This window comes from Myripristis murdjan, chromosome 7 (genome assembly GCF_902150065.1).
Source record: "Myripristis murdjan chromosome 7, fMyrMur1.1, whole genome shotgun sequence".
In the NCBI taxonomy this organism is placed as follows: Eukaryota; Metazoa; Chordata; class Actinopteri; order Holocentriformes; family Holocentridae; genus Myripristis; species Myripristis murdjan.
In genome coordinates this window covers 16,841,263-16,854,922 of record NC_043986.1, presented here as the reverse complement: position 1 = coordinate 16,854,922, position 13,660 = coordinate 16,841,263, and the positions used below count along the sequence as shown (strand labels likewise).

Below are 13,660 nucleotides of genomic sequence, written 5' to 3'. Positions count from 1 at the left end.
TCCTACCTGACCCAGTATCAAAATATCATACATCTGAGTCAAATGCAGCGATGGGGACACTCCTTCCTTTCTAATGACGCTCAGCATCATAAGATATATTATTCTCATAGACATATGGTATTCAGGCCTAAAACTGATCCAACTCTTAATATATAATGCTCCCTTTATCTATCTCGACCCTCTCAGCATTGTACTTAATACTGGAACAATAATCAAACAAGAGTTCCAATGCGGGTTTGGAGAGACTAAAAAAAAAAAAAAGAAAAAAAGTTGTGTTAAATCTAACAAATCAGCCAACTTTAAATGAAACAAATAAGACCATTTCACAGGACAAAAGCAGTAGAAAATTTAATTAGGTTTTACAACATAATTATACAATAATGACAAGCTCCATTATTTCTTCACATGATTAATCCAGCGTTTTAAAAAACAAAACAAACAAAAACAAAAACAAAAGCACATTCACGCAAACAGATATGCACACACTCTACCTACAATCTCACATAATAGCAGGGACAAAACAACAACATAATTCTTCTAAAAACAATCTGTACATGGTTTGCTTCTCTGCTGAAAATTCATAATTTGGGACAGAGAAACCGATATCAAATGATTCACAGAGAAAAAAGGACATTTACAGTACAGTTCACAGGTGTCCACGACTGTGGCTTAGCCTACTTAGACTTCCTTCTTTTGGCCTGGGTGGGGCTGGCTCCAGTTTCTGTTAAGGAGAGAGAAATTCTGTTAAGAACATGTGTACTAGGAAAAGGCATCAAGTGCATCCCTTGACTATGGCCTATGATTGAGCTGTAGAGGTGAACTTGCATGTTTTAAGTACTGTATATTCTAAAATTATTAGTGTGTCTGTTACCTTTTGCAGCAGCACTGGTTCCAGGCCTGGCCGATCTCTTCCTCATCCCGCTGTCTGCCACTGGCTCTTCCTCCACCTCCTTCTCTGCCCGGGAGCTTCGTCTGCTCGGTCCCTTGGGCTTCTCTACAGCAGCTCTGGGAGCAGCAGACAGAAAAACAAAACACAATATGGAGGGAGGGAGAAGGACACAAGCATGTGTTATTAAAAATACAATGGCTTGAGTAACTCTGCTCTACTTGGAGAAAGATAGAAACGGCTTGGGACTCAGCTGTTTTTCCTCGTCTACCACAGATACTGTCCGTCTTCGTCCTGACAGCATCCACTACGTAATGGTCGACATGATCACTGCTTATGTCTTGGCAGCGCAAATATGTGTTAAAATACATACCTTGGGACTAAGTTGATGGGCGTCTTTCTTTTCTTTGCCCATCTGTGATAGAAGTGGAAAAACAGCAGTAAACTATAAACTGTGGTGCTGAACAATCATGGTTTCACTTCACCACCATATTATAACAATCCTTAGGAAGAGAGCCATGGCCTAAACATGAAAAGGTCTGTGGAGTGGTAGCATTTTTTTCATCTGTGGGGAGATAATATTTGTTGTATCTTCTGTCATGCATTAGTATTTTCATAATTGGATGCTAAGCATACATACCAAGTGCTGAGGCCACGTGGCTCATTGTTTTCACCATGTACCCCCTTGGCCAACCAAATGAACTCCCTGAGTTTCAGTAGAGTTAGAAATGTCTAAGCATTTCTTCTTCAAAAGCATCGTTCTTATGACTAGGCCAACTTTTCAGAGATCAACACCTTATTACACCCCAGCACAGGAAGTAATATCAAACAGTTAATAAACAATGCAGCATCGAAAAGAGTAAGTAGTATACATTTATCAAGAATCTTACCCCTGCTCAGAAACTGCCGAGACCTCTTCATCTGCAGAAAACAAACAAAATTTAGTTCCATGCCACCTGGATTCATGTGCTTTGTAAGACACAAAAAACATAAATAAATACATTCCTTTCCGTCATGGCTTTGGTAACATCTTCAAAAAGTATGACAATACTTACTTGTCTTCTCACTGGCAACAGGCTCCTGTGACTGAGTAACTTCTTGCTGAATCGGTACTGGGGAAAAGGATTAAAACAATACAGATACATTTTAAGAGGGAAGTGTCTTTCAGGAATTTGTCAAGAAAAAAACATAGCAGCTAATAATGTCAGCTCTTAATGTCATTACTCAAGTAACCTGTTTTTGGACTGATGTGTAAAAGTCAAAACTCAGAATTATCAGAAAAGTTTGGACTCTGATTATGGGAAACTTAAATTGTCTGGCCTACTCTGATATCAAACAATTTGCCATTACACATAAACATCTTATTCTTTGAACTTTTCACTTCAGATGGGAGCAGCAATAATACTCAAAGGGTATCAAAGGTGCATGAAAACCTAAGAACCTGATTCTATTCCATATATGCTAAGACAGCCTGTACTTTATTAACTGACACTTGTATATTTACCTGGGCTGCTAAGTGTGGTTTCAGTAGATGCTGTGGCTGACTGAATGGGAGGTTCCACAGCTGTGGGGTCAGACTGGGCTGGTGGAGTTCCGCTGGGGTTAGTAGCTGGGGAGGACGTGGCTGGGGGAAAATCTTGAGTAGGTCCTGGGACGGCAACAATGGGAACAATGGATGGTACAGGACTTTGTACAGGAGCAAGGGGAGAGAGTGAGGTAGCAGAGGAGGCAACGGTGGTAGCGACAACAGTAACAACAGGAGGCTGAGGGGTTGCAGCCTTGGCTGGGCTTGAGACTGAAGCTGGAGGAGGAGTTGGAGCCTGGGTAGCAATCTGAGAAGGGACAGCAACTTGGGCAGCAGGTGGGGCTGGAGAGGAGACAGGAGGTGGAGTGAGGATTTTTGGAACAGCAGCTGTCTTGGGTGCAGGTGCTTCAATCTGAACAACGGGGCTGGCAGGAGGATGAAGGGAGGCCTGTAGAGGCACAGTCCCAGTCCCAGGACCAGGCCCTGACTGCAGAGGCCTGTCCTCAGGGCTTTGTTGAGAATCAGTTGTACTAGGCGCTGGTGCAGCAGCCTGCACAGGCTTACTTTTAACCTGGGCAGCAGATGATGGAGACATGGGGCTCTTTCGGATGGTGGCTGCAGCACCAGGACTAGAGCAGGGTGGAGGGGAAGCTAGGGGTAGTTGAAAGGGAGATGATGCAGAAGAAGGGCTTGGATGGGGAGATGGCTGACTGACTGGGGGACTAGATTTCTGAGCAGGAACTACTTCACTTAGGTTTTCTGTTTTGAGAGCCCCTGGGTTTATCTGCTGAGGAGCAGGAAGAGTACCAGCTGGGGTTGCTGAGGACATACTGGTGCCTAACTGGACCTGTCCAACAACTGTTCTGGCAGGCTGAGTGCTGGTAATATTAGCCACTGAGGGTTGGGTGGAGCCTGGGGCTGGAGAAAGTTGGATATTTGTAGTGGACACTTGGATAGGCCCCACCATGGTGACTGACTGTGATACCACTGTTGTGTTGGGAGTCACAGAAGCACCAGGGACCTGGAAAATGGGGTTGATAAATACAGGGGTTGTGATGAACTGAGGGGGGCGGGAGATGGGGGTCTGCTGTCGGATATCCTGAGGCCTGATGTTCTTGTTGGGGACAGCCACCATAGTGGAGACCATGGATGGCTGTGCCTGGGGGGTGGAGGCAGATGTGATGGGGTTAGAGGTGACAAACACAGTGATCTGGCTGGGAGAAATGGTGCTGGATGAAGCGGGAATCTGTATGACTGAGTGAATGCTTGTGACAGGTTTAGGACTGGGGCTTGGTTTGGAACTGCTAGCAGAGGTGTGGTTAGAGCTGGTACTGACAGATGGTGCAGGACTGCTCTGATTGGAAGTGACTGGGTTGGGGCTTACACTGAGGGTGGTATTAGTGTTGGGGTTGAGGGTGGGACCAGGGGTAGAAGCTGGGTTTAAATTTGGAGTAGGGTTCACACTAGGAGCAGAGATAGGGTTTGGGTTAAGGTTTGGGTTCATGGTAGTGCTGGGGTGCAAGCTGGGAATTGCAGGGGGCTGCAAGTTAGGACTGCTGGTGGAGACTGGAATAGTGGGCTTCGGTTTAACTTCTAATTCGCTCATAGCAGCAGTGGCAACAATGGGGCCTGGCACATCTGAGATGTGGGAATTACTGGGGGGTGGTTTCTCTGGATCTAATGCAGGTTTAGGGCTCTCCTTTCCCACAACATCTCTGGTTGAAGCACTCTGTGTAGGCCGGAGATGTATGTTGGGGGTATTTGTGTTATCAAGTAACTGGTTCAGGGAGGTTGGAGCCTCCCTTAGAGCAGGTAAGGCTTCCGAGTCCTGCACGGGTACTGGGTTTGTTGGCTGCCTTTCAACTGCCCCAGCCTGCAGCTCTAAACAAGGTTTGGTGTCTTGTGAGGGGACACGAGGACTTGCCATTCTGGGAGCTGATAGCTCCCTCAAAGGCTGGGGTTGTGGCTGAGGCAACTGTCGATGCTCTGCTGCCAACATCCCCTGACCTTCCCTGATTCCCTCACTAGTGTTAGCCTGCATGCTGTGGAAAGAACTCTGGGTTGGCTGTGTCTCCATGCCCAAACTTACTTGTGAGGGCAAAGATACTGGACTTGGGGGGACTGAGGCAGGGCTTAGCATCATGGTCTGCCCCGGAGGATTGACCATCTGCTGCTGGTGGGGAGGGCAGTTGAGGGCTAGTTTTGTCCCCTTCTGCCTTCCTGGGCTTGGGGTGGCTGACTTGCGGCTTGAGGCTGGACTGGATCTCCGACTGTTACTGGGACTTGCCCTCTTACCCTGCCCTCCAGACTGCTTGTCCTGTTTATTTCCTCCACCTGCTGCTCCACTGCCAGTTGAGAAAGGCTGCTGACCGTTGTTAGTGTTATTTCCACCAGCACTGCCATTGCTGTTACTGCCTGGTAGAGTTAAGCTAGGAGGAGCCTGCCCAATAGCTTTCAAAGTTGTCGGATTAAGACCCTGCTGGTCAAAACCCCTGTTTAGGTTAGGCTGCCTTGGAGGCAAAGGAATGTTGATTTTGGGAGGAAACAGCCCTGCAATGGAGGCATTTAGCCTCTCAGGGGATAGGTTTATCTCTGACGGCTCTGTGCTCGGTGGACGATTAGTTGGGGTGAGAGGATGATGGTATGGCCTGGGGCTGGCTCGGTTGGGCGTTTTGGGCCTGGAACTCTGTGAAGTTGTGGGGACATTTGGGAAATGAAGGCCAGGCATGGGGCCTCCTTGTTGAGGCTGAGTGGGTAGCTGTTGTTGGGGACTGGCTCCAGGATGCTGGGGCATGGGTGACGGGCCAGGGCCCTGCTTCATCATGTGAGTGTTGGAGCCCTGATTGGTCATTATCTGTTGGGCTCCGTTTCCAGGCTGCACCCCCATTTCTGGCCCTCCAGGCCTGTCCTGCATGGTGTGGGTGCCTGCAGGTGCCTCTTCAGATCCCGGGCCCTGAGAACCCTGCCCTACATCAGGATGGGACATTCTCCGTGTTGCTCCTGCAAGCTGGAGAACAGAAAGGGCAATGAAATACAGTATACCCACAGGAAAGAACATCATTATATTCACAAGAAAAATGTGAAAATTCCAAATCACAAGATGTGAATATCACTCTATCACTCAGCACTTGGCTCTCACCTGTGGGTTGACCATGAGGGGCATCCCTCGAGCTTTGTCAGGTGAGGGTGGTACTCCTCCATGTCCTTGAAGGCTGATCATAACAGGCATATTGCCTTGTTGGGAGACAGGCAGCCGCTGTGCCTCTGGTGAGTTCACCATACCCCTAGGGGGCAGCTGCCCTCCTGGAGGGATGGACATGCGATTCTTAGCCTGCTCCTGTTGCATCTTCAGCATCATCATCATCTGCTGCTGTTGCTAAAATATAATAAAATGGGCACAAACTTGAGTACGGACTGGAAAAGTCTAACATATTTTATCAATTAAAAAACATTGGAAGTTAATGTCACCTGCTGTTGCAGGTGTGGTTGCTGAGCTTGCTGCTGCTGCTGTTGTTGTTGCTGCTGCAACTGGTGAGGGTGCATCTGAGGCTGGCCTTGCCCTGGAGGCTGAGGCCCTGTCAACCCCTGCTGCCCTTGAGCATTCTGAAGCCCCTGCATTTGCATCTGTTGCATTTGCTGCTGTTGCTGCATCTGCTGTTGTTGTTGTAATTGCTGCTGCTGCTGCATTTGCTGCTGCTGCATTTGTTGTTGCATTTGTTGCTGCTGCTGCTGCTGCTGCTGCATTTGCTGTTGCTGTATCTGCTGTTGTTGCATGTGCTGCATTTGTTGTTGTTGCTGCTGCTGCTGCTGCTGCTGCTGATGTTGTTGCTGTTGCTGTTGCATAAACTGCATGGGCACCTGCTGCAATACTCGCTGGTCTCCAGATTGGCCAGGGAAGCCTGAGGAAAATATATGTTACAGATATTCAAAACAAATATGTAACAATTTAACACAAAGTATAGTAGCAAAGTACAGTAGCAAATACTACACAAAAATACCACTCTAGAATTGGCAACTGAATGCAAGATCTGTAAATTAACTACCTAAATTTGTTTGTTAAATGTCATGGTGTACCTGCAGGCCTGTTGGCAAAATCAGGGAGTTTTGGGCCTGAATTGTCTATGCCCAAACTCTGTTCTCCACCGAGACTTGGCAGTTCAGAATCCTCCAAACCAGCAGACACATCTAAACCACTGTTGAATGGAATTTAAAAAATGATTATTCATGATAACAATGATTCAGGTTGGTTCGACTGATATTTTCAAAATGTCAAGATCTAAACTAAATCATTATAAATATCAATCATTACCCAAGACCCTCTACTTGTTGTTGTCCCTCTCCCATTTTTGGCTTCTTCTTTCGTGGTGGTTTCTTCTTTTTGGGTTTGGCCTGGTTGTTCCCCCCTGTTCCCTGCTTTCCCCCTGGGCCAAACTGGCTGGCTGAGATATCACTCTGTAGCAGGTTGACCAGCAGTGGACTAGTAAGTGTTACATCCTTGTTGACAGGGAAACCACCTGACTGTCCACAGGGTCCCCCCATTGGCATCTGACCTGGGAACTGAGAATTAAAGTTCATACCATGCCCTGTGAAATGGCCATTGCCCACCTGCATGTGCTGTGGACCCCCCATCATTCCTTGCTGCTGCTGAGCCTGCATATCAGGGAGCATCTGTTGAACCCCCATGTCCCCTGTTCCACCACTGGGGTCTCCCAAAGGATGTGAGTGTTGTTGAGCAGCCTGTTGTTGCTGTTGCTGCAACATGGCCTGTTGCTGTTGTTTCTGTTGCTGTTGTAGCTGCTGCTGTTGTAACTGTTGTTGGACAAGAGGATGACCAGCAGGGAGCCTCAACTGCTGTCCATGCATGCCAATAGCTTGGTTAGGATTTCCAGCCATGGGAACCTGCTGGGGCTGCTGCTGGCTCATCTGTTGGTGTTGTTGCTGTTGTTGCTGTTGTTGCTGCTGTAGTTGCTGCTGCTGTAGTTGGTGCTGTTGTTGCTGTAACTGCTGTTGTTGGAGCTGAGCCATTTGCTGCTGCTGCTGCTGTGGGGTCATCTGTTGCTGCTGCGGGCCAACCTGGGCCTGAAACTGAACCATGTTACCTGGAACATTTGGAGAGGGGCCACGCATCATCTGGCCTGGCATGACCCCAGCTGGAACCTTGCCCCCAAATGCCTGCTTGTTGCCTTGTATCTGGTTGGCAACCATTTGTTCCATCATGGAGTTTTGTTGCTGCTGTTGCTGCTGTTGTTGGTGCTGCTGCTGTTGCAGGAGCATGGCCTGATGCCCTTGGCCTCCAACCATCTGACCCTGCCCATGCATCACCCCCTGGCCTTGCTGAGGCATCATCTGCTTGGGGGGGGTCATCCCTCCTCTCTGCCCTTGACTGAGGGGCCTGGAGAGGACAGTCTGACCTCCCCCCTGGCCTTGAACCATCTGGCTGGGGGAGGAGGACACGGGCTGGGCCTGATGCTGGAGGCCCATCATCTGGGTCTGGAGGCCAGACTGCGGCTGGCCCATACTCGGCCCAGCAGTTGTACCAGGGGGCTGACCTGCCATGCCACTTTGAACACCCATAATGTTGGATTGGACATGGGGTGGACCCTGCAATGTGTTTGGCGTGGAGGCTGATGGCTGAGCTCCTAGAAATGAAAAGAAAAAAGTAATGCTTTTAATAAGTTAATAAATGAAGAAAGCATTAAAAATGTGGTGGAAAAACAGAGGGCAATGTTCATGATAAATATAATTCTATGCCACAGAACTTGAATGGAGTATAATGGTACAGAATAAAATGGCAGCGTTTCCCCTAGTGTATTACAAGCCCATGAGAAATATGCATCAATGTAGGAACTGGGCTGCCACAGGAGCTGGAGAAACAGCATGTTTCCCAAACAATACTGCCATCCAAAAATCCAGGGAAAACCCTGTAATTTGTAAACTCTGGGACAAAGAGGGAGATGGAAAAAAGAGGAGCAGAGAGAAGAGAATCTAGGAGCTTGATGACATAATATATATCTATATATATATAGAGAGAGAGAGATATTCCCTTAATATGCTGTCTATCTGTATCTATATATCTATACACACACACGCGCATATATGTGTATATATGTGTGTTTGTGTGTGTGTGTGCATGTGTGTGTGTATATATGTATGTATGTATGTATGTATATCTATCTATCCATCTATCTATATATGAGATGTCATGTATGTATCTTATTTCTAGGTTAAAGATGTTTATTTGTTTAGACTTTGTTTGGCTGCTTCCAAAGTTATTAGAAAAATATTATAAATAAATGTAATGTTTTCACACACACAAAACAATATTAAAATACAAAGTAACTTGCACTTCTGTGTACAGCCTCCTCTTAGAGAGTCAAAAACTCGCTAAAGTTGTTTTATATGGAATCTCACCCAGTACCATGTGAATGGTGCACATAAAAATGACTCTGACTATCCAAGTATAACTACATAGAAAGGCTGTTTTACTCTATTCAAGTTGCTTGTTTTATGCATTGGCATATAGTTTTATTTCAGATCATGGAATTATTTTTTTTTCCATGTTTTATGTATTCAACTTTCTCTAGCAGTGGTCTCTCTTTTAATATAGAAGAAATACTTTTTGTGGTTCTTATTTAAATCATACATATATAGACAAATGAGTGGTTCCATATGTATCCAGTCCAGGCTCATTCCACACTGTTTTACTGCCTCCACCACCAAAACTTGCCCGTTTTCCCTCATCCTTAGTGAGCTGGATCATCATTGTGCAATATTCATTTTACCTGTGTGTGTCATCGCTTGGCTGCTCTGTAGCTGCTGACTGGCTCCTCCACCAGGGGTTCCTGGAGTACTGGCACTCACCTGACCTTGGACAAAGTTCTGGTTTCCTGGCATGTTTGGAAAGCCCATCGGGCGCTTAGGCATGCCTGAAATTAGTGTTCATTTAAAAATTTTTCTCTTGTATAGATGACAAAATGTAACATTTTTGGAACAACTGCTGCTAGTGTCCTAAAACTAACAGTATTCCCCTAATATGCTATATGCTTTTACATGATTCCCAACACAAAAGCAATTTTTTCTGGAGTTATCTATGTTTGTGGAAAATGAGTGACTCACCTGGATGCACTTGGGCCCCTGCTTGTCCATGCTGGGGCATTCCCATGAATCCTTGTTGCATGCTTCCCTGCTGTCCAAGTGCTGCTCTTCCTGGTGACCCCACACCTTGAGGGAAGCCCTGTGGAGTTGTAGGTCGTTGGGCCATCATGGGTGGGGTCCCAGGTGAACCCTGCTGGAAAGGGGATGAGGAGGAACCAGGGGATTTGGCAGTGAGGTTGCCCTGTGGCCCAGAGGTTGGTGGAAGGGGCGGAGGGGGTCTGGGTGGTCCTGCTACACCACCAGGCCCAGCCTGAGGGCCTTTAGGCTGGGGAGCTGCAAACTGACCCATTCCAGTCTGCTGCTGTATCTGTCCCTGTCCCATGGTATTGAATACTTGCCCAGCCTGCTGGCTGCCAAATGGGTAAGGGGGTGGTGGGTGGCTGGGAGTCTGAACCGTAGCAAGGGAGGGTGGTCGTTGGCCCATTTGGGGTTGGGGTGGGGGCTTCCTCCAGGCAGGGCCTCCTTGGGCAGCTGGAGGCTGGAGGACCCCAGAAGGTAACTGGTTCCAGCTAGGCGGCACAGCCATCTGGCCAGATGGGTTGAATGGAGGTCTAGATCCAAGCTGGGAGAGCTGAGCTTGCTGCTGGGCCTGCTGCTGTTGGTGATGCTGTTGCTGGAGCTGCTGCAGTGCTGCAGGGTTGAGCTGTCTCCCAGCCTGCAGAGCCTGCATGTGATGGGCAGCCTGGGGGGGCATAGGGCCTGAGCCATGGGGGCCAGTCTGTTGGTGCTGAAGTTGTTGCTGCTGCTGAACAGACATAGCTGACATCATTGGGTCCATCACATCTGTAAGACAGCAAGATGCAGTTTTTGATTACTAAGTGTCCAAATAAGACCAATTTTAAAACAACAGCACAAGTCTAATCTGACAAAAAAGAAATATTGAACCAAACCTGTCTGAGAAGACGGTCTTGGAACTCGAGGGTGCATCTGTCCACTGCTGCCTGGGACCATAGCCTGACCTGCCATGCTAGGACCAGGAGGAACCATTGATGGGTTGGCCATCCTGACGCCTCCTAATGGAAAAATGCAGTGTTTCTTCTGTAATTTTAAGCACCTGTGGTGTTTTGGGCAATAATTCTAGTTTTGTCTTGTATCTGTTGTTGTTTGGGTCTAAGTTGTTTCAAGATGAGTTCTAGTGTTACAAATATTTTCAATCATAATACAATCATTGCTTCTGAAACACTGGCACTACAATTATTTTTGTTTTAGATAAAAGTGCTGTAAACCATATCTCTCTCATATATGGATATTCTCAAAGATAATAATAATAATAATAATAATAATAATAATAAACATTTTAAAATGAACACTAGCTGGTACATATGGTCATGCAAAATGACTGGAAGGCAAAAGAAAATAGCTATATCTATATAAAATAATAAGGCATGTGTTACATGGACACAGAATGCCTTACTACATTTTTCATGCTTCTTCAATTTACAAAAGTGAGAGATGATACACATATACTGTAGGCACTTCTAAAGACCATTGTCCAAAAAACAACCAAATTTCAATGGCAGTTTCAGTCCACCTTTACAGATACACGAAGAAGTGTAATATATGTAGTAAACCCATACCTGGACCAGGTTGACCTGGAAAACCAACTTCCATTCTCATCTGGCCAGGTGCTCCAATTGGTCCATTCACTCTGACCTCTTGTCCTCTACTTGGTCCCATGGCCACATTAATGGCACCTTCCCCTGAACACAGTGAACATCAATAGCAATTATTATAAGAGTTCCAGTTTGTGCCCTTTATTTTCACATGGCACACAAAAACACAGCAACTCCTGCTGACAATTTTGAAAGGACAGAGGCTGTGCCAATACCTTCTATCTGGACAGAGAGAATGCCCAGGTCTCTGAGCTGCTGTTGGTTGTTTTGGGCCAACAGTCTGAGCCGCTCAGCAGCATCACGGGGAATATTGAAGGTAACACGTACACTGTTCCATGGCTCCACATGCTGAGGCTGCAGCTTCTCTGAGCCTAAGAGAGGGAGAATGGATGGTTATATGTTTACAAAGATAGACAGAGAAAAGACATCATTATCTGTAGGTGATAGGGGAAAGGTGAAAGAAAAAACTGACACAAAAATATAAATTAAAATTAAGGGTATATTTCAAATGTACACAATGGAGTGTACAGAGAGGAGTCTCTTAAGGTCTACCAACATGGAGATTTGGCTCCACTTGGAGCTGCACAGACTTCACTAGTAGAAGAGTGTAACTGTATCAGGCAGCTCCGATTTATGCCTATGAATATGCATGAGCCTGTGACATTAGATGACTTTCTCCACATAGATACAGGTTTAAATATATTAAATTACACTAACCCATATCAAGTATGTTTGGTATACCACTGAGGACAGTGTTAAGTTTTTCCGTAAAGTCTTCATCGTCCATGTTTCCTTGAAATGCAACATAAATTGTAAAATCTTCCCCTTCCCCACTGCTTTCTTCTTTGCCATCTTGCTTGTCAACGCGTTCCTCGTGTGTAACTGTGCTTCCGTGACAACTGTCAGCATCCTCTCCTGCGTCATCTCCAACTCCGGAGTCCCTGTCGGAATCACTGTATGCATCCAGTAACTCTGTCCCCTGGGACAGATGAGGTGGGGTATGTTGATGTGCCATCCTCCCCTCGTATTAGGAGTGGCGGCCCAGCTATTAACCGTTTATGCTGCAAAAGGAGAACAGAGGGACCTATCATTGCCCATCCACTTTTAATGTCACAGGCAATAAAAGTACATATGACTGAGTGAAATGGATGAAAAACTATTTGCCCTCAAGACACATTTGACACAAAACTCAAATACTTCCCTGTCTACTGGATATATAGTTAACTAGCTACTTTAAGGTAAACTAGACTGATTTATAACCAAGCAGGTCAAACTTCGATGAAGATGAAGGCAAACATAAATTGCATCCCTTACTTCACAGGAATCCACTTTTGATCAGTAGATTTGGTGATCAAATACATCTATGGTTGCAAGAACAGCAGTATGCCGGTGTGACATCACCTGGTATGTAGCTCACATTAGCAGGCAAAGGTCAAGTAATTATGAAGAGGTTTGACTGGATAATGGGCGGCCGGACAAGTCTACTTCCAGGAGCATTTTACAGGTATATATATGATTTGGTATGATTTGTCTGATGTTGTGTGACGTTATATTCGTGAGCGTAGATTAGCTAACTTGTTACCGTATCGGCCCAGCAACACGGGCCTTGGCGTAAACGGTAACGTTAAGCCATCAAATTCAGCACCAGGGAAATTAATGTTAATCTTATCTAAGGACATTAAACAATTGTACGAAGAGAATACTGTGCAATAACAAAACAACCCAACTTAATGTGTCCCCAGCCTATATGGCACGGTTAAAAAGGACAATATCAATTTCAAGGCGGGTCTTACTGGCTTCTCAACAAGCTCCGGTTAGCAAGCTAGCAAACGTTAGCAAGGTAGCTAAGTAGCGCTGCAGTTGATTCATCTTGAACGCATTGAAACTACAGAGCTTGTTAGTTAGCCATTTGGCTAGCTAACACCATCTCTAAGTGGCTAGCTACGATAAGCAATAAATCACACATTAGTAACGTTAAAGCCTTACCAAACATATTGATCTGAAAATAAGTGCAACGATTCGACATCTGCTAGCTGTGAGCTAACAAAACATGAATCACAGGGGACCAACGGCGTCAAGGTAACTAGAGTGAAAAAATTAACATCCGGTTATGCTTTTCAAAATAAAACCCTTATTGACGAACGTTTTGCAAAGTACCAAGGTGAAAATAAAGAACAGACAAATACACAAATCTTCAATACGAAAATAAAATTGCTTTCCCTCAAAATGTTGAATATACATTGCATATTTATAGCCATATTCATATGCTTGTCAAAAGTGAAATGAATAGGACAACCAAAACATGAAAAACAACACCAATATTGACAAATGTCATACATTTTATTGGAGTCATTGGCCTGGCTTGACAAAGTAAGTGGAAGCCATTGGTGGAAACACACTTTTCTTTATCTCTGCAAGGTTGTTCTGCTGCTAAGAAAAAATAAAATAAAATAAAATAAAAAATCTGGTGACTCCAAATAT

The 13,660-nt window shown here is 45.7% G+C and overlaps 1 protein-coding gene across 2 annotated transcripts; it reads right to left on the bottom strand.

Annotated features, from left to right (window-relative positions):
* Window positions 1–321: 321 nt before the first annotated feature.
* Window positions 322–13,267, bottom strand: ncoa6 (nuclear receptor coactivator 6). 2 transcript variants are annotated; one of them, XM_030055195.1, is made up of 17 exons: window positions 13,166–13,267; window positions 11,897–12,240; window positions 11,395–11,550; window positions 11,144–11,266; window positions 10,457–10,579; window positions 9,528–10,349; window positions 9,194–9,337; window positions 6,721–8,050; window positions 6,486–6,604; window positions 5,880–6,310; window positions 5,551–5,787; window positions 2,391–5,418; window positions 1,942–1,998; window positions 1,777–1,807; window positions 1,260–1,301; window positions 872–1,005; window positions 322–721 (listed from the first exon to the last, which is right to left on the bottom strand). In XM_030055195.1, the coding sequence occupies exons 2-17, from the start codon at window positions 12,192–12,194 to the stop codon at window positions 675–677; spliced, it is 7,122 nt and encodes a 2,373-aa protein (XP_029911055.1). In that variant the 5' UTR covers window positions 12,195–12,240; window positions 13,166–13,267; the 3' UTR covers window positions 322–674. The 2 variants fall into 2 exon arrangements, with proteins under 2 accessions (XP_029911055.1, XP_029911056.1); XM_030055196.1 differs by lacking the exon at window positions 1,260–1,301.
* Window positions 13,268–13,660: the final 393 nt, after the last annotated feature.